This window comes from Aulonocara sp. 'chitande type north' Nkhata Bay, linkage group LG22 (genome assembly GCF_057382095.1).
Source record: "Aulonocara sp. 'chitande type north' Nkhata Bay isolate Kocher_YH1m ecotype deep benthic linkage group LG22, A_spYH_male_GT1.1, whole genome shotgun sequence".
NCBI lineage: Eukaryota > Metazoa > Chordata > Actinopteri > Cichliformes > Cichlidae > Aulonocara > Aulonocara sp. 'chitande type north' Nkhata Bay.
Genome location: NC_141364.1, coordinates 21,442,822 through 21,469,587, shown reverse-complemented (window position 1 = coordinate 21,469,587; position 26,766 = coordinate 21,442,822). Strand labels below are relative to the sequence as shown.

At 42.2% G+C, this 26,766-nt stretch overlaps 1 protein-coding gene across 5 annotated transcripts; it reads left to right on the top strand.

The window, feature by feature from the left end:
- Positions 1-8,246: 8,246 nt before the first annotated feature.
- On the top strand, positions 8,247-24,964 carry cspg5b (chondroitin sulfate proteoglycan 5b). 5 transcript variants are annotated; one of them, XM_086279841.1, is made up of 7 exons: positions 8,247-8,931; positions 14,509-15,289; positions 16,323-16,511; positions 16,818-16,896; positions 17,288-17,350; positions 20,783-20,947; positions 23,775-24,964. In XM_086279841.1, exons 1-7 carry the CDS (start codon positions 8,850-8,852, stop codon positions 24,384-24,386), a joined length of 1,971 nt encoding a protein of 656 aa, XP_086135967.1. In that variant the 5' UTR covers positions 8,247-8,849; the 3' UTR covers positions 24,387-24,964. The 5 variants fall into 5 exon arrangements, with proteins under 5 accessions (XP_086135967.1, XP_086135965.1, XP_086135968.1 ...); XM_086279839.1 differs by having other exon boundaries at positions 16,818-16,980; XM_086279842.1 differs by lacking the exon at positions 17,288-17,350 and having other exon boundaries at positions 8,248-8,931; positions 23,775-24,963.
- Positions 24,965-26,766: the final 1,802 nt, after the last annotated feature.

The window sequence follows — 26,766 nt, the reverse complement described above, 5'->3', positions numbered from 1 at the left end:
GTTACCTGTATGAATGGCACCTGTTTGAACTCATCATCTGTATAAAAGACACCTGTCCACAGCCTCAAACAGTCAGACTCCAAACTCCGCCATGGCCAAGACCAAAGAGCTTTCGAAGGACACCAGGAAAAGTATTGTAGACCTGCACTAGACTGGGAAGAGTGAATCTACAATAGGCAAGCAGCTTGGTGTGAAAAAATCAACTGTGGGAGCAATCATCAGAAAATGGAAGACATACAAGACCACTGATAATCTCCCTCGATCTGGGGCTCCACGCAAGATCTCATCCCGTGGGGTCAAAATGATCATGAGAACGGTGAGCAAAGATCCCAGAACCACACGGGGGGACCTGGTGAATGACCTGCAGAGAGCTGGGACCAAAGTAACAAAGGTCACCATCAGTAACACACTACAACGGCAGGGAATCAAATCCCGCAGTGCCAGACGTGTTCCGCTGCTGAAGCCAGTGCATGTCCAGGCCCGTCTGAAGTTTGCCAGAGAGCACATGGATGATACAGCAGAGGATTGGGAGAATGTCATGTGGTCAGATGAAACCAAAGTATAACTTTTTGGTATAAACTCAACTCGTCGTGTTTGGAGGAAGAAGAATACTGAGTTGCATCCCAAGAACACCATACCTACTGTGAAGCATGGGGGTGGAAACATCATGCTATGGGGCTGTTTTTCTGCCAAGGGGACAGGACGACTGATCCGTGTTAAGGACAGAATGAATGGGGCCATGTATCGTGAGATTTTGAGCCAAAACCTCCTTCCATCAGTGAGAACTTTGAAGATGAAACGAGGCTGGGTCTTCCAACATGACAATGATCCAAAACACACCGCCCGGGCAACAAAGGAGTGGCTCCGTAAGAAGCATTTGAAAGTCCTGGAGTGGCCTAGCCAGTCTCCAGACCTCAACCCCATAGAAAATCTGTGGCGGGAGTTGAAAGTCCGTGTTGCTCGGCGACAGCCCCAAAACATCACTGCTCTCGAGAAGATCTGCATGGAGGAATGGGCCAAAATACCAGCTACTGTGTGTGCAAACCTGGTAAAGACCTATAGTAAACGTTTGACCTCTGTTATTGCCAACAAAGGTTATGTTACAAAGTATTGAGTTGTATTTTTGTTATTGACCAAATACTTATTTTCCACCCTGATTTACGAATAAATTCTTTACAAATCCTACCATGTGGATTCATGGATTTTCTTTTTATTTTTTTTATTTTTTTTATTTTTTCCCACATTCTGTCTCTCACAGTTGAAGTGTACCTCTGGTGCAAATTACTGACCTCTGTCATCATTTTAGGTGGGGGAACTTGCACAATCGGTGGCTGACTAAATACTTTTTTGCCCCACTGTACATATGATAGATCACAAAGTTTAATTCAGCTGGTTTCTAAAATCAGTTCAGTTCACTCAACCGGCCCCCACAGGCACCAGATTTCAGTTTAACAGAGCACCTTGTGGATGTGGTGGAACAGGAGACTCACATTATGGATGTGCAGCAAACAAATCTGCAGCAACTGTGTGATGTTGTCATATAAACATGAACCAAAATCCCTGAGGAATGTTTCCAGCCCCTTGTTGAATCTGCCATGAAGAATTTAAGCAGTTCTGAAGGTGAAAGCGGGTCCAACCCAGGCATTAGCAAGGTGTGCCTATTAAAGTGTCCAGTGAATGCATACCCTTTTCAGGAACCCTTAGGTAAATATGTTACATGTTTTTATATGATTGATAATTATGAAAAAGCTGGATCAAATTATGTGTGTATTAATTAAACCTGATCACCTGAATTCTACAGTCCCGTAATCCTGGCAGAGCTTTGAGAGTCAGTGATGGCTGTTCTGTGTTCATGTGTATCATAAAGAAAGTGCACACGTCCTCTTCCAATTAAAGGCATCTGCATGGTAGAAATGATGCAGCCTATAGGAGTTCTCTAACAACACTGCAGTGGCTGCGACCTTTTTTCTCTCTTTGCATTTAGAGAAAATAATTCTCTCGATCAGTGAAACTGCTTTTGCTGTTTCTCTTGCGATGTTTTGTTAGTGCGTAGGAGTCGGATGTTTGCATTCACTTGCCTTGTAATTTGTAATATATGTCAGGTGTATTTGTTCGTTTACTTTTTATATTGTTATGTGGTATACTTGTAATTTCTGCTGCCAGGTCTCTCTTGGAAAAATGAATTTTGTAATCTCAGTGAGGCTTCTATCTGGTTAAATAAAGGATATATCCATCCTCTTCCACTTATCCTATTCAGGGTCGCGGTGGGTCTGGAGCCTATACCAGACCTTAACTTAACCCCACTAACTGTAGGTCTTTGCAATGTGGGAGGAAGCTGGAGTACCTGGAGAGAACCCACACAGACTAAATCTTTTTTTTTACAAAGTAGCAAGAGAAAGAAATTCTATATTCTCATTTTCTCCTTTTTCTTTAAGCAATATTCTTAATGTTAACTGACACGATTGTTGTCCTGTGGCAAAGAGTACGTTCATCATTTCAAGTTAACTGATTGAGTCATGACCCAGTAAAAAAAATGTGAGTCAGAGGCTCAGATCAGTGGTGAATTTAATGCTTTAGATTTTCTTGTCATAGATTTTTATTAACAATTTCATGACAATTTTTTTAAAAAAGTGAATTAATTTTAAATTCTATTTTCTGTGTTTTTATAATGCATTATAAACCACATTAAATAGCCTCAGTTTCCTGTTTTTAGCTGACAGCAGCAGCACCCAGTGTGGTTTTCTACTGCTGTAGCTCATCTGCTTCAAGGTGCAACATGTTGCACATTCAGAGTTGCTCTTCTGTATAGCATGGTATGCAACAAGTGGTTATTTGAGCGACCATAGTCTTCGTATCAGCCCAATCCCAGCAGATCAGCAGTTTCTGAAATACTCAGTTCAGTTTCTTTCTCATTTTGATGCTCAGTTTGAACTTCAGGAGATCATCTTGACCATGTCTGCATGCCTAAATGCACTGAGCTGCTGCCATTGGGCGATTAGTTGAAGAGGTCTACATACTAAAGTCACCAGTGAGGGATTATGTGAATTAAATAAATGTTCACTCAAATGTCTAATAAGATAAAATGATTACATGGGGAGATTTTATAACAAGCAAATCACAGGGCCTTTCAGGCAGACGGGAAAGAAAACTACAGTTTAACACCTGCATCAGGTCATCACTCTATAAAATAAGAAAATAACAACTGATCAGCAAGGTATTGGCAGAGGGAGGCTGCCCTTTGACCCCATACGAGGGTCAATGAGAAAAAACAAAAACTAAACTAAATGGTTAAAAATGTGTACAGATGTAGACTCACTCTTCATGCCTTCAGTCACCTCGCAGTAACCAAGGAAGACCAGGGAGGTTATTGCTGTTACGGCCACAGCTTCAAACGTTGGAACTGTCTCACATGCTACTTCCACAGTCATGCCTCCAAAAGTAAGAGCTATAACTGTCCAAAAATGACAACATAAAAAACAACCAAAAGATAATAATAAATTCAGACTTGCATTCCCACAAGGCAGTAAAAACAAAACATTTAAAGATTTAAGACTGTGGCAGCAGGCTATTATCCACACACAGAATAGCTTCATGTCAGTAACAATAGTGACGTAAGTGACTGAACTCTCAGCTGAATTGACTGCATTATTCTGAGAAATGTTTCAGCTGCTTGGTAGATAGCTTTGGTCATGAACTAGTGACAGTTGTAGTTTGCTTACTGCTTATTAGTCTGTAAACATATGACATATCAGGTGTCCTAATTTCATTTTAGGCTACACCTGTGTTATCCCTTTAAACTAGAAACCGAGAGCAAAGTTTCAAAAAGATCGTGTTAACAAAAACCTTTCAAATCTTTCTCATGCCTTTTTTTTTTAAAATAAAATTTCATTTTAATATTTTATACAGGACAAAAATTCCAATAATAGGGAACAAGTGAACTCCACCAATGAACCCAAACAGGCCACATCAACACAAATGGCAAGCTACTAAAATCAAGATGAGCAACAACACTGCAATGTTGTATAACCGAATCTTCCTAATTAAAAGCCTCAGGATGACCTTGTACATCAGTTTCATATGTAACCCATATAATGCATAGAACCACATACTTTCAAAATCATAAACATTTACACTAAAGCGAACAAATACTTTATGTATTATTAGTAAGTAAGTAAGTAAGTAAGTAAGTAAGTAAACTTTATTTATTAAGCGCTTTTCGCAGACAGGCAATCACAAAGCGCTGTACACAAATATTAAAATATTAAAATAAACAATAAAATCAATAGACATTATATACAATGTAAAAAATCAAATGTAAATAATGTAAAAAAAATAAAATAAAATATGTAGATCAACAAAAGGCTTGTTTGAACAGAAGAGTTTTTAACTGTTTTTTAAAAGAATCCACAGAGTCAAGCAAACGTAATTGTAGTGGTAAACTGTTCCACAGCCTTGGTGCAACAGACTGAAAGGCTCTGTCCCCTTTTGTCTTCAATCGTGTACGGGGAACAACTAAGAGACTCTGAGTCTGTGAGCGGAGATGACGAGCAGCAGTGTATTTTAAAAGAAGCTTGGATAAGTAATCTGGAGCCTGGCCATTTAGTGCTCTGTATGTTAAAACAAGAATTTTAAAGCGAATTCTAAACTCTATTGGGAGCCAATGTAAAGAATATAAGATGGGAGTGATGTGAACACGCTTGGTAGAGCGAGTTAGTAATCTGGCTGCTGCGTTTTGTATTGTCTGGAGGCGAGAGAGAGATGATTTATCCAAGCTAGTAAACAGGGAATTACAGTAATCTAAGCGTGATGACACAAATGCATGAATGAGTTTTTCCAGTTCAGCTGAGGAAACCATATGTCGCAGTTTAGATATGTTTCTTAAATGATAGAAACAGGAACGAGACAAAGATTTTACATGAGAGTCAAGGCCCAGAGAAGAGTCAAATATTACTCCAAGATTTCGAATATTTGACTTGACAGATGGACAGAAAGAGGCAAGAACCTGACTGATTTTAGAATGTAGCTCAGGAGGAGCTATGATCATGGTCTCGGTCTTGTTAGTATTTAGAACAAGGTAGTTGCTTGAAAGCCAATCAGAAACCTGGGTTAAGCACTGGACTAGGGTGGACAGCCTATCCAGCTGATGAGGCTTAAAGGACATATGGAGCTGAATGTCATCAGCATAAAAATGATAAGACAGGTTGCTAAAAGATTGAATGATACTAGCTAAAGGAAGCATATAAAAAGAAAATAGTAATGGACCTAAAACTGAGCCCTGTGGGACACCACAGGTCAGGGCAGCAGTGTTAGAGGAGAACCTATCAGTCCTAACAGAGAAGGTCCTGTCTGATAAGTAGGAAGAAAACCAGTCTAGGGCAGAGCCAGGCAACAGGGCAGAACTGGCACCTGCACTGCATCAGCGGGAAAGAGGCCTGTGTTACTAAGTATGAGCATCAGAAGTGGTTTGTATGTATATTTTTATAGATCTTGATAAATCTATAAGGTTATAGCGGTTGTACACTGTTTATGCCATGATAGAAATCATTTTTCCAATATTATTCAAACTCATCTCTAATAAATTCTTGACAACATTGTTTAAGAAGTCGTTTAAAGCCAATCATTATGCACAGAAACCAGGTCAGTGAGTGCTTTTTTATTTACTACGCCTGTTGTTACCCTTTATTATCTCTTATCCCTTCAAACAATATTCATCACACTGTGACGGTTATGCTGGGCCACAAATTATAAGCTTTGCATACTGAGCTGTAAAATGTGTAGCTTGTTCACCTCATGTTCCTATTCCCCTTACGCTCAGCACGATGCATCAGAAGAACAATTTGTTGGAGCAAAAGGAGGGGCGCTAATGAGTTCCTGGGTATGCGACGTGATTTGATTTGGCATAAGCTGTTTCTCAAGGTAGGAGAAATAAAAAATGAAAAGCAAGCCAAAATGTAAAGTCCAGGACTCCAGCTTAGCAAGAAAGCCACCCAATTAAAGGATGTCGCTGGGCAGCCTTCACTGCCCGTTCGGTGGTATTCATGAGACACGTTTCTGTATCTCTGCATTGTTATTAGTGCATTCAGGTTACAGAGCTGGGATGTTCCAAGCAAAACAAATGAGTGCCTCCTTCCTAGCCCCTGCAGAGTCAGCTGATTTTTGTACAATAAAACAAGTGAGCCTTATACAAATGCACAACGTGTGCAAAGTTCAGGTGGGAACTGTCAGATTTTACTGATTTCGCATTGAATGACTTAGCTGGCTATCCGTGTCAAGGTCAATAAACATTGGAAATGTGGTAAAAGTTAGAGCTTTCTTCTTTTTGTGATACAATTTAATGGATTATGGATTTTACAACCCTCTGAAACCCCTATTCTCTTTGCAGTGGCAGTGCAAGAGTCTGCAGGTGTTACTGGGCTAAACTGACCACACCTGGTGTGGCGTAGATAAATGCATGTCTGAGGCTGACTTTGGAGAGGCACACCAGATTTTTTCATTATGCTCTTGTCGGTACCAACAGTTTTAGCAAATTTATTATGTAATTTAAAATAAAACCTCTTCTTTGTGAAACTTCTTTGAGCCAGATCATAACATGGATGACAAAGGTGTTGGTAATATAATGAAGGTCCCAGTTTTTTTGAATAGATGAGTTTCTATAGGACAAAAACACTGCTTCACTGAAAGGACCACACACTGTTACTTACCAAGCCCAAGGCTTTATGGGTGTGGATGCAATTCAAAAAGCAGTCTTGTCTTCACCCTGTGTAGACTGGTTGTTGCAGCATCTACAGTGACACGCAGAATATGCACTTGGAGGGTGTTTTGGACATCCTGTTCACCCCTCACTGTTCAGCCCAGGAACAGGATGGAAAAAGCAACGTGGAGCGAACGCAACATGCACGCACAGAGCTTGGCGTCGACTAAGGTGTGTTATTCTTCCATTCTGTTTCTCAGTAAGATCCATCTGTTCACCCTGCACAGTAATACACTCCTTTCCTTTTGGTCCCCAAACAGCTCTCCCTGCAAATATCCAAACAGTCGAATGAATTCAATCACCAAAGAAAGAGGGACAACTGAAAGATGACATGCATGTGCTTGTGTACATTTATTTTGATCTATCTATCTATCTATCTATCTATCTATCTATCTATCTATCTATCTATCTATCTATCTATCTATCTATCTATCTATCTATCTATCTATCTATCTATCTATCTCTCTGTGTGTGTGTGTGTGTGTGTGTGTGTGTGTGTGTGTGTGTGTGTGTGTGTGTGTGTGTGTGTTTGCAGGGGCAGTAGTTGGGTGCGGAAGCAATTTTGTTCTGCTCTGTTTGGCAGTGCATCTGTGAACATTTTTCTGTTTCTCGATTTCCACCACCAAAGGTTCACCCCTTTTCTATGCACACACATCTCTGTCCAGCCCCTGAATCCTCATGTCTCTCTCTTTCTCTGTCATCCTCTTGTGTGGCTGTCCCTCCACCCTGCTAGCACCATCTCATATAAAAAAATAAAAAAATAAAAATAAATAAACAAAAAAAAAAACTCTACTGTTCTGTTGTCAGGAGTGTAGACTGATTGTGTTTGGACTCTTTAGATTTTAGTGTTTTTTAGGGTAATTGATAGTGAACAGCAGGAGGGAGCGCACAGTGTTGGCTGGGATCAATTCACTCCTGATTTAATGAGTAATGAGGAAAAGTGTAATTTGTTCACTAGGAACAGAGCATTTGGTCCTAATTATTTCATAATGTATTTGACATAATCCCATTTAGGAGTAGAGCAGATACTCTGCCCTCCGCAGGCCATTTCGTGAGCTGTTGGTGACTGTAGTGCAGACACAGAGATGGGAGAAGGGATTCGTGTGACAGAGCAGTGATTACACTGTTTTAGGAAGCAACTGATTTAGGAAGATAGAGGGGGAAAGCGATACAATTGGGGAGGGATTATGAAAATCATACTTTAGGAGATCCAAAGGGGGTATGTTGGCTTGGTCAGAGTGTGTGTGTGTGTTGGGGGGGGGGGGGGGGGGGGGGGGGGCGGCTGTTCACCAGCAGCTGCTATTGTCTGGAGTCTATATCTCAATATAAGACTAAGAGGATTATCTAAACGCACACTCTTAAAGAAGAGCAAACCTCTCTCTGTCTGTTGGCCAAAGGCATTATGTGCCCAAATAACCCGGTGACATATAAAAACCACACGGGGAGAGAGAGAGAGAGAGAGAGAGAGAGAGAGAGAGAGAGAGAGACTCTTGGACCGAAGCTCACACACACATTAGCTGTGGCGTAAACTGGAGCATATTGACTTCCAGTGACAGCAGACGCTGTTTAAATCCCCCACTCACCCCCATTCTGCACGAGAGACTGGACACCGGGAGCATTTGCTCGAGTGATTGTCTGTGCGCGTGCGGCCTGGCACTCTGACACCGAGGCGCACTGTGCGCGCGCGTTCTTCGCCGGTGTAACCAAAAGCTGGGAAAAGGCGTATCAGTTCGACGACCCAGTCTCATTAGAATCTAGTCTGCAGACCCTTCGCTGGTCGCGCGCATTTTACTACTACAACTCCTCGCGGTGACGCTTCAGCTGTCGACGGAGTGGCACACGCGCAAAAGCTGTGGAGAAGAGGACACCCGCCCGGGACAATGGAACCGAACCCTAGCCGTTAAACAGTTGACACACACGCACGCGCGCGCACACACTGCAGCTGAGAGAGAGATCAGGCGTTTGGAAGGATAAAGGCGACATGGCGAAAACAGACAAGCTCTGAAGTTCTGTGAGGATTATTGTACAGTCCACGGTCTGACCGGCGAAACGAGGACCAGAGTTTGCATCACTGTATCCAAGGGAATAAGCCCACGTTATGGCGCGCGCTGACAGCCGTTTGGGGACCTGGCAGGTGCTCCTGACCATCTCAATGGTCATCCTCCCTGTGTCTGCTCACGGTAAGTCCGCGGATCTACCGTGTCCCACCCTGTGCGTGCGTGCTGCCTTTAATTATTTCTGTAAGGAAGCACGCGCACGTGCGTGAATCCAAATCACACTTGCTTTGGCATAGATTAGAAATAATGACAAATCCAATTGTCCGTGCATGCGCCATGGAAATATAGATGCCATTTAAAATGTGGGCACTGTTGGCATTATCCATTATGATTATTAAGCCTTTGCTTGGTAATTCTGTTTTGTGAGGACACATTTATCAATGCATTGATTAGTTTGGCCATTCGCCATTAGAAATGCCCAAATGTCCACATTTTTATAGCACGAACAAAATTGGATTCTCAGTCCAACCAATCACTACATTCTGCAGATAAACCTTATATTTTTTGTCTCTCATCCTATTGGCTGCTATATGTACTGATCACTAGTGACACTTGAACCAGTGGCTGTGGGCAGGGTTCAGCCAGTATCAGGTTCATTAAGCGTGTGAAAGGCGGGTAGGAGGGGGGGCGGACCTCCCCCTGCCTGTAATTATGTTAATTCAAAGATGTAAGATCTACTACCCGGCTGCACATTTTTTTTAATGAAAAATAATGAGATGTCTGTGGACGATCACAGCGACAGACACATTTTACAGTTCAGCACTGCAGCTGCGACCCGCCGTGCCGGTGCGTTCCCCAGACAAAGGCGGGATTAGGTGCACCGTGGCCGGGCTACAGGAGGCCCATTCATGGTGCTGAAAGGACTGAATTCCTCTAGACATTGAGGAGAAGGAGGGGTGGGGGGCGAGACGACTGGACAGGCCAACCCCGCTCCCCTCTCCTCCTTCTCGTTTACTGTCCATCCCCTGGGATTTGTGGGAACACAAATCTGACACAGACGGTTCCTGCTCTGTGCGTGTGTCTGTCTGTGTATCTGTGTGGCATAGACACGCGCCCGCGTGCTCCCCCCGAGTGGTGGAAATGTGAAAAATCCTGGAAATATAAAAAATGAGCGCTACTGCTGTCGCTGCCCAGCAACAGGGTGGGTTGTGCACGCAGAGGGTCGTTGGGGTTCACACGAGCACGCGCATCAGCCTTGTCTCGCGCCCTCAGTGGATAGCGAGGCGTTAATGTCATACCCAGAGGAACCCACCCGAGGGATTAATAAAGTTCTATCTAATCTAATCTAATCTACTGACCGGTAAATATATGCCTGGCATCCTGTCCCCCATGTTTAAAGCCCGCAGACCACTTGCCAGGGGATATTTGTTTAATTAAGAGTAGCAGGGGCCTACAGGGGATTCTTATTTCACTGGCTGCCTGGGGAGATGCAAATCTTTTAGATATTTTGCTTTTCACTAAACAGTAACCTGCTCATCACATAAAACGAAGAAACAAGTAAAGTGATTCACTACTGCTTTAGTATTCCTGCAGAGTCCCTTAACATGCAGCACCTGCTGTCATAACGTCATTTTCAGCTCAAATTTAATACGTTCTTTTACTCACGCAGAGAGGTTTGCTTCAGCAGACTAATGTCTTTATAATATACGTTTTTTTTTTCATGACTGGGTAATTTGACTTCATTGGTTTTTATTTATTTAGTCTATAAAATGTTCACAAGTTCAGTGCTGCCTTTAGTCAAGGTATTTTTGTCTAACGGTGATGTGGTGGTGAGTTACCATCATAAGATACAAAGTCACACCCCAAAAAAATCTGTCACTTTTACTTGATTTTAATAAATTATCAAATATAAACTGGAGATTATTCTTGCAGTCAGCTGATTGATTAATTGGCTAATCATTTTGAGCTCAAAGCTAGTCAATCCACACACACACAAACATTCCTGCGGGAATAGATTTCTCTTGTTGGCCATGCCGGTAAAACAATGTGGACTGAATCCAGAACCCCAGTGTTCCTCCATGTGAGTATGTGTGTGCTTCTGTGTATCCAGTACATAATGTGAGGTCCATCTGCCCCGTAGCCCCAGAAAGCTCATAATATGTCAGAATACATCAGATCATCAGCATCTCCTTGATTTTCTTTCCTTCGCAGAGATGGGGAGGAGGAAAAAAATCTTGAATGCCCACGGATCAATGGGCGGAGGCTGCAGGTTTTCATCATAAATGAATGTTTGATTGTAAAATAAATCAATAAGGCTCAAGTATTAATACATTCTTACATTTGGATGTTGCAGTTTTGCTCAGTAGGCACCTTTACCTGACTGCTGACTGTGAAAATAATAGCTGTAGTCAGCATCTTTTAGGTTTATATTGGTGGTCAAAGGTGGTTACAATGTACTTGTGTGCAGGGTTCCTTCCCACTGTGCCCTGATGGTAAGGCCGCTGGGAGTCTGCACTCCAACCAATCACAGTGACCTCAGGTAAAACTTGTTACCATGGTGACATGCTCCGTGTGATGCCAGAGGTTAAGAGCCGAGCGGCAGCTAAAGGCACAAATCGCACTGTTTCTAAGACTGCTAAGCAAGCTGGGGCTCGTGCATTCAATTTGATCATCTTGCCCTTGTAATCTCTTCCTGTGCCCCTTTGCTCTTGTAATCTCCACGAAGACTGCCAGCTGCTAACAGGATACGCAGCATCCGCATCTCAACAGAGAACAAATCGGCAGACTGAACCTTTAAATGAAAGCAGAATTCATTGTAATCAGATTTAGCCGGTGGAGCCTGTCTCTCCTCCAAAGTGTGAGGCATTGCAATCCTTGCCACCTGAGTTTTCCCAGAGATGGAGCTGGCATAAAACGCAGAGTGACTGCTTGGCTGATTGATCGAAAAACAAGAGAGAGCACCAACACTAGATTCTCTGTTTCCACTGCAACTCCCTCGCTCCATTCCTCCTTTCAACCTGGCACCTCTTTACATCTCACCATGGCAACTGCACTGTGTGTGTGTGTGTATGTGTGTGTGAGGTGAATCTCATGGTTCCTCAGCCACCGCTAGTCTCCGTGACTCGAGGCACGTTCAGATGGTTTTTGTATTAGTCCCGAATGAAGTGCCAGACACTGAAAGCAGGGATCTCATTGGACACGTTGATCTCAGGGTGCTGGTGGGAGAGAAGCTGTCCAGCCCAGCCATGTTTGGCCATTTGCAGATGTACGAGCCAGTGGAAAAGTGTGAAGAAGTGGCTTCTTGAAATGTAGTGAACTGTGGGAACACTGCAGCCAGTTCTTTCTTTCTTTCTTTAATGAAAGAAATACTTTGAACCACCATCTACATTAACTTTAGTTGTGTCCAACACATATAAACTTTATATACAGGATCACCAGTAAAATCTCAGGAAAACCACTTAAAAAGTTTTTTTGCTTTACATCCAGAAAAGTGTTTTTTTTTTAATTCTGTAAAAGTTATACTTCTACATCATTAATGCTGTTGCACAATCCTCTGATATGCTTCAGGATTCGTTTAGTGCTCTTTTATGTCTGTTTAAAACTTAAAAGCTAAAGCTTTTAGTTTAACTCAGAACAAAAATGATAAACATCAGCTCATCTGTTATTGTTCAGCTGCAGAAAAAATACACATTTATGAACTCTGGGAACAAATTACGGTATCTCGTTTGTTTAATTGCAGTAAAACATATGTGTAAAAACGATATGTTGTGTTTTTTTAAAGTGCTCAAACAGTTCTTGGTCAGGTGTGTTTCCAGCAGCAATCAGCAGCGCCTCCTTGTTATGTGCTAATTTGTGAATTTCACATTTGGGGAATTTTTGCGTTTAGATGTCAGGCTTGATTTCTCTCCCTGTGCCCAAATGAATGCCAAGCTGACAACGTTACAATTTAGTATAAATAATGCTTTAAAAATGTTTCAGTTTAAACAGATATCCTTAAAATTTGGCCCGAGTGTCTTCAGTGTGGGAGGGGTATCATTTGAGTCCTGGCAAGAAAGAAAATCTAAATGTATGAACACAGCATCATATGCCAGACAGGGAGTAGCTGAGCTCACTCAGGCATGTGTGCTCCTCACCCAATCAAAAAGTGAAATTTTTTCAGCCAATGGAAAAATAGCACCGTGCTGTTTCTAATTTCTTAGCAGGAGCCAGGGAATCACTTAGAAAGAAGAAGTAGTACTGGGTAGCCTGCAACCCACCTTCCACACATCCAGTGCCCACCCTATAGTTTCACTGTGTTTTAGAAAGACAGCTCTGAAGTGGACTCCACACACAGTCATACTGCACTCTAAAAATCACTCCAACTTTTATGGAATAAAACAAATTAATCTTGTAATGTCTAAATTAAGTTTTTGTGTAATAACCTTAGTCTAGTCAGACATCATGTACAAAAAACCCCCAACCCCAAACTGAATCTCACAGGCAGGAGGAGATCCCAGCAGCTGGCCTCTAATCTTCAAACTAAAAGCCTGCTTTCCTAACCTCTGAGCTATTACTACACCTACCTTCCTTTTTACCCACTTATTATTCCTAGATGCCCAAAAGTAGGAGGCTGAAACTGCCTTTGATAGTATCCTGTTATTTCCTTATCTTGCTTAAACTATTTGCCAGATTTACTGAGGTGATATAATGCTCACGCTGGCTTAAATCACAGAGACTCTGCGTTTTATAGCTGCACCATTTCACCAAGTGGAAATTTGTCAAGATATCAAGTGCATTTTTTTTGCAGTGTTACCAAATTCTTTTGGAAATACGTGTCTCCGCTTGAATTTAAAAGAGAGTTCTGTGGGTTTTAATTATGTGTGGCTGCCGAGAATGAGCATGCAGTGAGGGGCCAATTAGCAGTCTGCTGCCTGCTGGAAGATTTTAAGACTTTTCTGGTGATATCTTCGCCTTTCTGCCTATGAGTGTGCGTCTTTCTCTGTAGACTGCTAAAAGCAAGAGAAGTTTCCAGCCAGGCGGCTTCTAACCTACAACTCTAACCCCTAATCTAATCCTCACCCGGTCTCGGTCACTAGAGCACATGACTCAGGCGCTAATCCTACATCATGCAGTCTTCAGCTCTTGTTGACATTTCTTTGACAAGTAATCAGTTGGCTTTTCAAAGGGAAAGTGGAGCCAAGTTTTTAGTAACACTTTCACTCACACTGAATAGATTTTGTATTTTTTGGTTTATAATTGAATAATATTTTAAAGCTCAGAGGAGTTAATAGTCAGGGAGATGGTGAATTCTCTTAGAAAACCAGGCTAATACAACTCTAAAGCACCTCTGCACAAGGCTGTGGTGGAGACTGCAGTGGATCTACCAAAGCCATTCACACTTTATCCTTGGGCCTCAGTCTTTATCATACAAAACTAGACTCAGCACCTTCGGACTGGTTAAATCTATCTATAAAAACCTTTGTGTGTACTTTTTGTGAAGAGTAAGACCACAGCAAATAAAAGCCAAAACAATTCAGTTTTCTGTTATTCTTTGGTGTTATGATTTGTAAATATGTCAGGGTTCCTCAGTTTCACACATCAAAGTAGGTTCACCCAATAAAAGGCTTTTAAAGCAGCTGTTTAATGTCTTCTTTGGCTGCTGCGATGGCTTGGGTCTAGAGGCTACAGATTTTAATGGAAAGCATGAACTGCATGCTTCACAGTTTCCAGAGTTAAAAGTCAAAAGTTGAGCTCTTAACCCTTGTTGTGTGTGATTGACAGGGAGGCATTCAATTGGCAAACACCACCATCATCACAACCATTCATCTGTCAACAAGGAGGCCTTGAACACCAGGATGGTGCTAAGTGATGACTCAGCAGAGAGAGACCATCTGATTGGAGCAGGCCTTGTGTTTGGTGCCAAACTCCCACTCAGCTCCACCAAACACCACCACTCACATAAGCGCGTCCACTTGGATTTTGTAGAGGAGGACCCACCTGTGGCGGAGGAGCTAACCGCAGGAGGTGGGGGTCCAGATCAGCCCGGGAACCCCTTATCCGATGACGTCATCACCGTGGAGTTTCACAGTCCTGCCCCCGACGTCGTGCCCTCCGATGCTGCTCTGGGATGGGCAAAAGCCCCCAAGCCCCAAAAGCAGAAGCCAGGCGACCCTACATCATGGACCCTTTCTGATTTTTACGACTATCTATCCCCCGATGATGACGACCCCTCGGCAGTCGATACAACCCCAGAACCCGAACCCTCCCCGTCACCTCCAGCAGAAATGGAGGATGAGAATCCGCTCCTGTCTGGTTCTCCTGCTGTTCCCGACAAGGTCAAGCCTAACGTGGACAGCAGGCCACCCTTACCAGCTCCTCCCATGTCAGGGCAAGACCAGGATGAGGGGCTAGGCTTAGGAGGTGCCATGGGGGAGGGTGGCTGCAGGCTGGGCTTTGTGCAGTCTGGGCCTGGGGTGTGTGTATCTCAGTGTGACGTCAAACCCAATTTCTGCTTCAATCAAGGGGTGTGCACCGTAGTGCCAGGAATGGGAGCCTTCTGCAGGTGAGAGCTATGCAAACACAGGATCATACAGTCTTCCTTTTTCCATCATGCATAGTAATTTAAAGGCAGGATGTGACTTTTTGGTGAGCAACTGGCATTTGTGTGTGCACATTATGTGCAAGGCAGCAGGGGTGCCCGAGAGGGTCGTTGGGTGCTAAAATATTCCCCTTTTTAATTTGTCTTCTTGGGATAATTTCCAATATGCTTGTTCTCCCACACAATTGAAAAGATGTAGCATGAACACTGGAAACACAGACACACACACGCACGCACAAACACGGAAACAGAAGGCTGGCCTGATGTGTCACAAGGGTTTGTCAAGATCACAGCAGGGTCCCCAAGAGATAATCTCAGTTTTGGGTTTTGGAGGCAGGGCGTAAAAGAGGGTGTGTGTGTTGTTAGGCTGCTGGCAGCTGACGGAGACACACAGCATGCACAAATAGAAAGTACGAGAAAGATGACAATACACTGAGGTCACACAAACTCGCGCGCTCGCACACTGCTCATGCAAATGCACAAGCATTCATTCACGCCTTGATGGCACCATCTGCCCTCTCCTGCAGCCTCTCTGTAAGCCTGGAGGCAAACTGTTGCTTATCTTATCATACCTGCTGAGTAATATGCACACACACACACACACACACATGCATATGGACACACACACTTACATATGCTCAAACAGCAGTGAAAAAGTTGTAAGTAGTTTGACAGAAAAAGATCAGGAATATGGAAAACGCACGCACGCACGCACGCACGCACACACACACACACACACACACACACGTGTTCTGATCCTTTGATCTCATTAAGGGGCTAGGCTGCAGGCCAAATCCCTGCTTTGCTGGAAAGACCTCAGGACAGCATGTCAATAGCTCTGAGTACAAGTTTACACTTACACATTGTAGGCATAATTCTGGCACACAGGCACACACCTTCTTGGGCATTTGGCTTTTTTATTTTGAGGATAGAAAGAAAGACAGAAAGTTAATAATAATAAATTAATATGGTCTCTTTATATTCCTTCTTAATCCAGGTGCAATGTGCAGGACTACGTGTGGAACAAAGGTGCGCGTTGCGACTGGGCCGTCACCGAGTTCCAGGTGCTGTGCGTGGTGGTGGGCGTGTCCTCCGTGGTCCTCCTGCTGCTTTTTATGATCATCGTATTCTTTGCCAAGAGGCTGCACCACCTCAAGAACGAGAACAAGCGCCTTCGCAAACGCAGGTGTGTGCGTTTGACCGGGAAGTGAGAAAATATTTTTGAAAAGAGAGCTGTGACTCACAGTTTGGTCGGTGCAAAGCGAGGTGACAACCTTATTACAAGCACATGGCAGTCAAAGCAGAGCACATGTGAAAGGAAGTCTATAGTCAGTCTGCTAAATTATTTGGTTTTCACAGAAGTGACATGTGTTTTGTGCGAGCTGGTATACGTAGTGGAGAAAAAATGCAGCTCTTAAAGATATGAATGCAAAAAACAACCATATTACTCCAAATATTTACCACACAAATCTCTCTCTCTGCCATCCTGCAGTAAGTACCGCCCACAGAGCAGCGAGCCACAGACGGACGGCCTCTCAGTTTCCACAACAGCTGACGGCTCACAGCCAAACGTAAGGAAACTGTGTGACACCCCTCCGCCCGCTCCCCAAGCTCATACTCACAACCTGGCGTACTATGACAACATTATCTGTCAGGTATGCCCAGCTCTCCTCATGTTTGGCCCCTTTCCCCCCTTTTTCTTAGGTTTTATTTCATTTTTCTATATATTTTTCCCCCTTCCCACCTCATTGTGTTCTCTCCTGTGTTGTCTCCCTGCCAGCTTCGCTTGATGATTCAGTCTACTGTATGTTTCTGCTGCACTGTTCTTGTTATTAAACTGCCATCTGAAGTTTGCAGGCACACCAAAACACACCATAATGTTGTCCTGTTATATCAAGACATAGATGAAAATGTAGCGTATGTCTGTGTTTAATGTTTTTCACCCTGACCAATTCCCCTCAGAGGCCATCAACAGCCAGCTTTACCTGGGACTATAAACCCAGAAATTCTTATAATCAGCTCCAGGTAAGCACAAAGGAGATGCCCACATTGCCTACATTAGTCTTCCTCCCTGGCTTTGCTTTAAAGTCCCCAACTGTGAAACTGCCAGAAACTTACAGTATTGTGCAAAAATCTCGAACCACCCATTACTCCTTTATATTTTGTTTCAAGTAGCCAGACATTCCCATGTGTTTTAAAGTTTTCTTGAACAATAGTTCCTCAGGCTTTGTGAGGGTCATTCAGAGTTTTTCCATTTGGCTGCGTTTTCACCCATTTTCAGTCCAGTCCTTGGATCTGACCATTTTCAGAGGCATTCAAGTGTAAAAAAGACACCTGATTCAACACATAGACAATTAGCAAAGAACCAGTTTTAAATTGTATCTGTATGAGCACTTTGTTACTAGCAGCCTGTCACAAAACCCATCATGTTGGATCAATTGCATTTTTTGGGGGGTTCAAACCTTCATCAGCATGTACAGAGTAGGTCAGGAGAGAGGTACAACAATGTCTACAGCCATCTGTAAATCATGGTGGAGGCTCCGTCAGGGGTTGCATATTAATTTCAGCCAGTGGTGTTGGAATTGTTGTCAAAACTGATGAAATTCCAAACACAGAATTCATCATGCAAAACCATCTGGAAAGCATTAGATCGGCAACAGCTTCATTTTTTTTTTTTTACCATGACAATGACCACACTTCCAATGCAGTAAATGCCTGAAATAGACAAACACACGGTGAAGAACTATCAGTCATGGATTGGCCTCCCTAAATAACTCTCTTCCAAAGAAAAGCTTTGAATGTCCTTCAAGAAACCTAGAGAACTATTTCTGAAGATTAGTTAAAGAAATTACAAGAACGCTTGACTAAAAGAGTTCAGGCTGTGTTGAACAATAAAGGTGGATTAAAGGTAGAATTATACAAACTCCTTTTTTTGCCTTATATGCATGAATACTTGCACATTTTAATAAATCGCCACATCTATTTCTCATTATCTCAGCAAAATATCAAGAAAAGAGATGCGGCTCAAGACTTTTGCACAGTACTGTAAATCTTTTGCACTTTATACGCTGCAAGCTGTCACTTCCACGACCTCTTCCCGCACCTGATCTCGTATCAGCTGAATTCCATGTAGCTGTAATGATTAATCACACCCTGCCAGGCGTCCTGCAGCCAGTTGTTCAGATATGTAGGCATCGCTGTGTGGAGAAACAGCGAGTTCATACATTTGCTGCCTCTCCTACCTGCGCCTCTGCAGCTTCCTGAGAAGCTCGCTGAGGAAATTGAGCCACCATTTTGTCTCAGCTGCTTGCTCTTCATGCAGCTCAAACAGCCATTTTGGGTCCCCCTGCAGCAGGTTTCCTCTTTTCTCCCCAGTACCCCTCCACAGGTTGTGCATTCTGTAGCATGCAGTAATGCATTCATTTCTGTCCACAATTCTTTTGTGTGTGTGTGCGTGTGTGTTGTGGGGGTGTTGTGTTTGCAGGAAGATGTGTTTGTTCCCCTGTTTACATCCATCAATCGCCTGCTGGGTTACTAAGGCAATAGAGAAGGTTACTGATGCATGAGTAAATTCATACTTAAAATTCAGTGTGGATTCTTGTGAATAAAGACGGATATAATAGGAGAATAACCTAAACGGCGTAGGGGGTGTAGGAGATCAACAGCAACAGCACGACTTTAAATTTTCGGAACCTGTTTTGATGTGAAAGGGCGTTCGGCGAATTGCGTACAACAGTAGCCAGTGAAACTGATCGATTGTGCCCTACTTACCGCCTGATGTGACTTTGACCTTCAGATGTTAGTGAAAAGCCAATCAATGGATAGCTTGAACAATTACGAGCCTGACACACGGACACGAAACACAATGGATTTGCATCTTACAAAAACAAGTCTCTGGGACTGACTTCACATTTGATCTGCAGAAATGAATTCTGATTCTCAGTCCATTAGCGACACTTAGCTGAACTACCTGAAGTGATCAAATTAGGATTTTTTTTTTTAAAAATAAGCTGCTGCTCTGAGAGCGGTGCTGGCATTTCAGTGTAGTGATTATAGCTACTTTTCGGTATCTTCCGGATCCTCTAAATGTCAGGTCGGGGGGTTAAAAAGCCCCTGCAGGTACATGTCCTGTATTGCAATTTCTTTTAAATGTCATAGGTCCAACAGGTTTTTTTTTTTATGCTGCGGTATGATTAGCTGATTAGATAAAGGCCTGGATGTGAAGGTGGTGGTGGTGGTTTTTCCGTGATTTTCAAGAATGATTATCTTGAGCAAGCAAGAGGGGAAGGGTTTTCTGGAAGGGTTTTTTGTGTGTTTTTTGTTTTAACCAGTTATAAATGTCATCTTTAAGTTCAGTTAGGCCAGTTACTCTGCGATGTCTGTCTCTCCTAGTCTGGCAGTGTATTTCTGCCAGTTCAGATTAAGTTGTCTCTGCAAAATCGTAATGCACAGCGATGCGCCACTATATTAGATCTTTCCCCAGCACACACTAAGCAGTTTTTCCCTGTTAAATGACTGCCTGAGCAAGTGATTGCACACTCTTGCAAACAACAGTACAGTAAAAGTTCAGTTCTGTAATTAAAGGTGCAATCTTACACAAAATAGACCCCCCTGAGGATGATTATTAGACCTCAACATAACTTTACCTTCGCCAGGGGAAAAAGTGTACACATATCTATATTCCCAAGCAGTAAAAGATGCATATCTGCACAGCTAAGAGAGTAAAAAGAGTAATTTAAAAAGGAAATCTCACTATTATTATTTTACAAGAATTCTGTTTAGCTGGATTTACTGACCAAAATAGTTTTTTAAAAAATGTACTTGAGTGTGTTTGTGATTTTTCAACAAAATACTGTGCACTCAAAAAAATGTATCTACATAAGACAAGTATTTCACAAGCAAATGACTCAGATAAACTTAAACAGTTTCTTAGGAGCTACCTAAAAGAGTTGTATGGAACCACTTGACATAACTTTTTTAAAAGCAAATCTTCCAAAATTGTTCAAATGTTTCACCAAATTCCCCCCAAAATAAAAAGAACTTGTAGATTTTTAAGGTTCCACTAATTACTTGATGATTTAAGTTAGATAAAACACATTTACTACATTCTGGTAAGTCTCTCTGTGCATGTCTTGCATATTAGCTGCACACTGGTGTAAAGGTTTTCTCTTACAGCAAAGAAAAAGTCTGGTTTGGAAGTTTCCAGAGGCTTTTGTTCTCACCTTGCATGCTGGATTGTCCTCCCACAGTCCAAATACATGTGCGTCAGGTTAATTGGGGATTTTAAGGTGCCTGTAGGTGCAGATGTGAGATGGATAAAGCTTTGAGTTGTAAGTTGTAAGACTGGCACCATGGAAGTGTTGTTGTATTTCCCAGAATAGTTTTGTACCTCGTCATTAAAATTTCGTTTTCTCTGCATATGAAGCATCTGTGAAGCGTAACCAACTTTCTCTGCAGGATGAGCCGCAGAAGCAGGAGAACCAAGCCAAGTCCCCGCAGCCCAAGGAGGAGGGGTCTATGAACATCCTCAACTCTCACTCCCCAAAGCACGAGAACAACCGCCCGGCCTCCGCCGTCCACGACCACGGCCTCACTCCTAACAACACGGAGGAAAAAGCCGAGGTAAACATGCTCCAGAACAACCTGGTATAAAGCTTCACCTTCTGTTAAAGTGTGCACACACACTCACACACACACACACAAACGACATAGCGCCGAGGCTAACATCGTTTACACCATGCAAAGTGCATACTGTGCATTTCTAGCAGTCTGATGAGACCTAATGTAAAAAGTAAGCACAACATGAATTAAAGATACAACTTGAAAAGCACAATAGTCTTGTTTACAAGGCTACCATGCCAACACTGATCACATAGTGGTGCCGCCTCCTCCTTCCTTTCATATCCGCCCCTTATGCTGGACTAAAACCTCTGGCTTGGACCAACTATTGACTGACTTTCCTTTCTGCTGATGCCCTGCCTTGGTCTTTGGCCAATGAAATCCTTTGCTGTCTTTTCTCACATTTCCCCAGCCCCTCCTTCCCCTTACCTCTGCTTGCCCCGCCTTACTGTCGCTCTCTGCCCGCATGCATTGGTGTTATCAATGAAAAGTGTCTGAAAACATAATATTTGCAACAAAAAATAAAATAAAAAGAAGTACGTGGAAATTAAGTGGATCTGTATTTGCGAAATATTAATCTTTGCTAATAAGTGGATATGTCTAGATTACATGAGGTCAAAGTAACTGCTCGGAGTTGATATACTATATACAATAGATATATTACACACGCTGTGTCTTGATTTTCAGTGTGATTTATAATGCTTTAATGTACCTTGCTATTCTTTTGTACTTTTTTTGGTATACATGGAGGATTGCAGTTCACGGTTGTTGGAATAAATCTTTTTAATTTACCCAGCTTGTCCCCGTGTGTTGTTGTGAGCTTTCCTCCAGACTGTATCTCTCTGTCCAGCTCTTTCTTTTTCTTCTCTTTCTTTCTTTCTTTCTCTGCATGTCTGCCTATGATGAAGCTAACTACTGCCCAGCTGCTCTCCCGCTAATAATAACTGAATGCTCGGCTGACCCTGCTTTTGTGCTACAGTAGGCTCCTCACAGATTGCACCGTCTGCACACACAATAGTGATTGCCCATTCAGAACCATGGACAGCTCCCTCAAATGAATAGAAACCGCAATAAAAGGTTCAAATGAAACATGTTTTGTTCAATATGAAGAAATTTAACGCAGGCTTTTTAACCAGACTGGCAGAGGGAAACAGGATTTCTGAGTTTTCTTTTGTTTTTTTTAATTTTTGATGTAGTATGCTCCTTTATCTGTACTTTCCATGTATTAAGAAGTACACATGTTCCTGTTTGAATACCCCCCAAATTCCAACTTCCACTCTGTACTTACACTGATGAGAATGTAATTCGCCATAGTTATTTTTATTCATCTACGCTAAACACCTCTTCTGACAGCAGTGTTTTTAAGTATCATATACACTCACCTGACAGTTTTTTAGGTACACCTTGCTAGTGCCAGGTTGGAGCCCCTGCTTTAATTCTTCGTCGTATAGATTCAACGAGGTGCTGAAACATTTCTCAGAGATTTTGGTCCATATTGAAATGACAGCATCCCTAAGGTGCTCTGTTGTATTCAGATCTGGTGACTGTGGCAACTATTTGCGAACTCATGTCATGTTCAAGAAACCAGTTAGAGATGATTGAGCTTTGTGACATGGTGTGTTACACTTCAGGATAACAAGGATGGACATGGTCAGCAACCAAAAGTAAATCTCCCACACTGTTACAGCACCACCACCAGCCTCAGCTATTGATTCAAGGCAGGATAGAGCAATGCTTTCATGTTGATTACACAAAATTTTGACCCTCTAATCTGAATGTCGCACCAGAAAGACTCATCAGACCAGACAACGCTGGTCTAATCTTCTGTTGTCCAATAATGGTGAGCTCTTTGAATTGTAGCTTCAGTATCCTGTTCTTAGGTGACAGGAGTGGCACCCAGTGTGGTCTTCTGCTGACCCACCTGCTTCAAGCTTTAACATAAAGTTCAGAGATAATGGGTGGTAACGGGTGGTTATTTGAATTACTTTTATCTTCATGTAAGTTCAAAGCGGTGTCGCAATTCTCCTCCAACATCCGAGAACATCAACAAGGATGGTTGTATGTGAAAATCCCAGCAAATCATCAGTTTGTAAAAGAGTCAGACCAGTTCACCAACAAACAATGCCACATTCAAAGTCACTTAAACTTCTGTTCATCCCCATTCTGATGCTCTGTTTGAAACTCAGCAGACCTTGTCTTCATGCATAAATGCACTGAGCTGCTGCAGTGTACCTGTATAAAGTGGCCAGTGAGTATATATGTCATCATTATGAAAAAGAATATTGATATTCAGAACAGTTTAAAATAAATTCTCAACATTTATAGCCACTTAGTCCCAAATTTTATTACAGTTTAAGCTATAATCATTATATTTCTATTATGTATCTAATGGAAATTATTACCTAACTGTGCAGTTTCCCTTAACTCCACGAAGCTCAAAGCGTCTCTCAGCTCGCTGCTTAGCTAGCTAGTCTGTAACTCTTTGGAGCTACTGCCTCTTACATCCTTCTTCAGCAAACAGACACTGATCTTATTCTGGAGTTATCGAGAACAAGAGCCACAGGAGTTTGAGAGTGAATATTAATTGAATGTTGCTCTGTAGTTGCCGGACATGTAAATCAGCACAGTATTTGTTATTTGGTATTTCTCATCATTTTCCCCCAAAAGCTAATTACACCAAGAATCTAAAAATCAATACTGTAGCTTTCAGCTATCCCAGGGGCCCACTGTCACCCCTGTGCTTGTCAATGTAATTTGATTTCATGTTTTTGCCTTCATGACTCTTCCTGCATTGTTGCAATCTTCTCCACTTACCATATTTCAACATCAGGATGGAGTGACTATTGGCCTGGAAGTGCTTCTCCCCAAAGAGGCCAAGCTTCACCCAGAGAACAACCCGCCCCTTCAGTATGATGTCTTCCTCTACAAGATTGCCAACAATGGAGACCCTGCCTCTCCCAGCCAAGGCCTCACCTCTCACTCATCCAGTTCTTACCCCACCACTCATCCCATTCCCAGATCACCCAATACACCTAAGACATCCAAGGTTCCTAAGTCAAACAAATCCCCCAAACAGACCAAGGAACCGCTGAGAGGGAGGCACTCTTCACCTGGCCGGCACCGCTCACCCGGTCGCCATCCATCACCAAGTCGCCACTCAGCTCCCGGGTGTTATTCTTCCCCTATCTGCCGTATGTCTTCCCACCACTCTCCCTCTCATTTCCGGTGCATGCCCACCTGCTCACCCACTCCCCCTCAGCTACGCAGGCCCAGAGGTCGGTCTCAGGATCCGGAAGCTGAGGCCTCAGAGACTGGGCGAGAGTACTATGGAGGACACATCCGCCCATTCCCATCATCACCACATCTTACCCAGCCTCCTCCATCACCATCCAGGGGGAAGTACTGCCCGGTCAGTACCCGATCCCTGCCACCACTCTCCTGACCAGGCCTTTGCTCAGTCCAGCCCTTTAAACGTACAAACATCTGTCATGATTTACTCTGTCCAGTGATCTGTGTCCATCATGTCTCTAACTTTTTTTTTTTTAAATTAGCTATTTATAGTTTTTTCATCCACCTGTCCATCTTTGCACCCTGTTTCCCCACTTTTATACCCTTAGGATAAGGAAGGCACCTAAACCTGTTCTAGGAAACTAAATAACTGGGACAACCCTGCACAGACCACATTCACTGAAATTGAAACATGGATGGACCAAAAATACACCAATAAATCACTGCATGGTTGCTGCAGCTGCATATTCACACCTCTCTGTAAAAAAAAAAGGCCCAACATCTCAAGGCTCAGGTTTCTGCTCACAGAATAAACTCTTATATGTGAACAACACTATCTTAGCATGGTGCCAACATCAGCGACAGCTGACGATATTGTCAATAAAAGGTTTCATAGCCTTAGTATTAGTGTTATCAGCGGTTTATACAAATCTTTTGCTATTCGATGTGTATTTTTTCATGTTTTCATAGGTGTTTTGAGTGTCTTTTTCAGTGTTTCTAATCCTTAATAAATAGGATACAACAAATCATGCAGTACTGTTTTCTGAAGATGGAGAAACTTTCTGTGTGGTGGCTGTTCATGAAATATGAGGTACTCTGCTGCCCCCTTGTGGACAATGCAAACATTGCAACGAATGGTCTTTGGGAGTGGTTAGATAGATCCTTATACTGAGACACTGCCACATGTTTTACATAAACAACAAAAATAAAATAAAAATAAAACGAGGTTATTCAAAAAGTAAGACCGATATTGTGCATTATAATAGTGCAGTTTGCATTATTAAATAATATGCACATTATAAATGTGAGAAAAAGCTCTAAGAAGGTATAATACAGAAATATTTGTTTGAGAATTAAAATGATCCTGTCAGGGAAATCTCATGTTTTTGAATGAACCCCAGAAAAATTACAATTTCTTTGATGTATAAAAATATTTCAAATTATTTGAAATTGTTTGAAATATTCAAAATATTACTTTTTAAACATTATTTTAAATGAAACCGGGGTGAGAGAGGATATATAGTTCTCTGAAGTGGTGTGTTGGTGTCCATGCTCATAAAGAGAGCATATAACTGGAAATTTATATGACACCAGTTAAGCTTCCTGATATTTAAGGTGCTGCATGAGTAGAAAGTTAGTAGATAGTTTGCAAACCAGTACATAGCCTTAGTAGCATTTGTACCACTGGATGGTTACTGTTATCACTCTTGATATTATACATTTACATAAGGAGACTCGTGCTGTGAATAAAGTTGTGGTTGTTTTTGTTGTTTTTTAATAAAAATAATACAAACTAAAGTCAATACATATGGCAGATATAAAGGGTAATGACACCGCCTTTTTTATGCATTAAGAACAGCTTATGTCAGGATTAGGAGAAAAACATAAATGAACAGTTTGTTTAAATGACAACAAAAAAAGACAAAAGAAAAAAGATGTGTTTAACCAGAGTATTAAAATGCATCTAAATATGCATTAAAACCAGCTCATATTTGTGATTTAGACTACAGTTATGTATATAGTGAAAAAAAGCACTTAAATAGCAGTTTAAAGACTTTTATTCTGTCTATATCATTTTCAAAACAAACACAGAACGAGAGAGTGTGATGTTCCCCTTAAAATTTAGAAATTTATTTAGTATTGCACTTTTTCCGGCTGGGACAGGCTTCAGCTGTTTAAGTGAACAACCCTGTAATGTTCAGGATGCAAGCCCAATCATCTCCAGTAGCAGTACTTTTGTTTCTTCGGGTGATTCAGATTACAATTTCCCACAATGTGACCTCTTCTGCAGCAGCAGTTAACAGCTGCAGGCTGCAGCGACTCAGCTTTACTCTACTCTGATGTTTCTCAAGGATGAAGACCACCTTCTGGTTCCAGATGGAGAAGGTGAAAGAGAAGTTATTCTTCCTTCTTTTTCTATTTGTCAGAAATGGGCACAGAATGAATAATTTTCAGAAGCCTCCAAGGTGCCCACAGTGTGTCCTTTGTACGTCCTCGGTTTCCACTTTTTAATTTGCTCTTGAAGTATTTAGGATTTTCTGAGAGTTTTTCCTACAAGGACACTTAAAAGGTGAGAGTGTGAAAATACAATAAGAAGAATTTCTCTTACCAAGGAAACCTTCAATGTTTTTCTACACTAATACAAAAAAAATCACATAAACCATGGACAGAAAAGCATTTTGCTATGGTGAAATACCTCAGGTGGATGGTTGAAAGTAACTGACTACATGGTCATATTCACATGTTCCTCCCTGTCTTTAATGCAGTCTTTTACTCCAAAGAGTCTGACCTCCACAAACCGCCAGACAGCTGTT

Coding starts and splice junctions, on each gene's coding strand:
- cspg5b (XM_086279839.1), top strand. CDS start 8,850: ATGGCGCGCGCTGACAGCCGTTTGGGGACCTGGCAGGTGCTCCTGACC. Junction 16,981..17,287: donor ATGACAACATTATCTGTCAG/GTATGCCCAGCT, acceptor AATTCCCCTCAG/AGGCCATCAACAGCCAGCTT. Junction 17,351..20,782: donor ATTCTTATAATCAGCTCCAG/GTAAGCACAAAG, acceptor CTTTCTCTGCAG/GATGAGCCGCAGAAGCAGGA.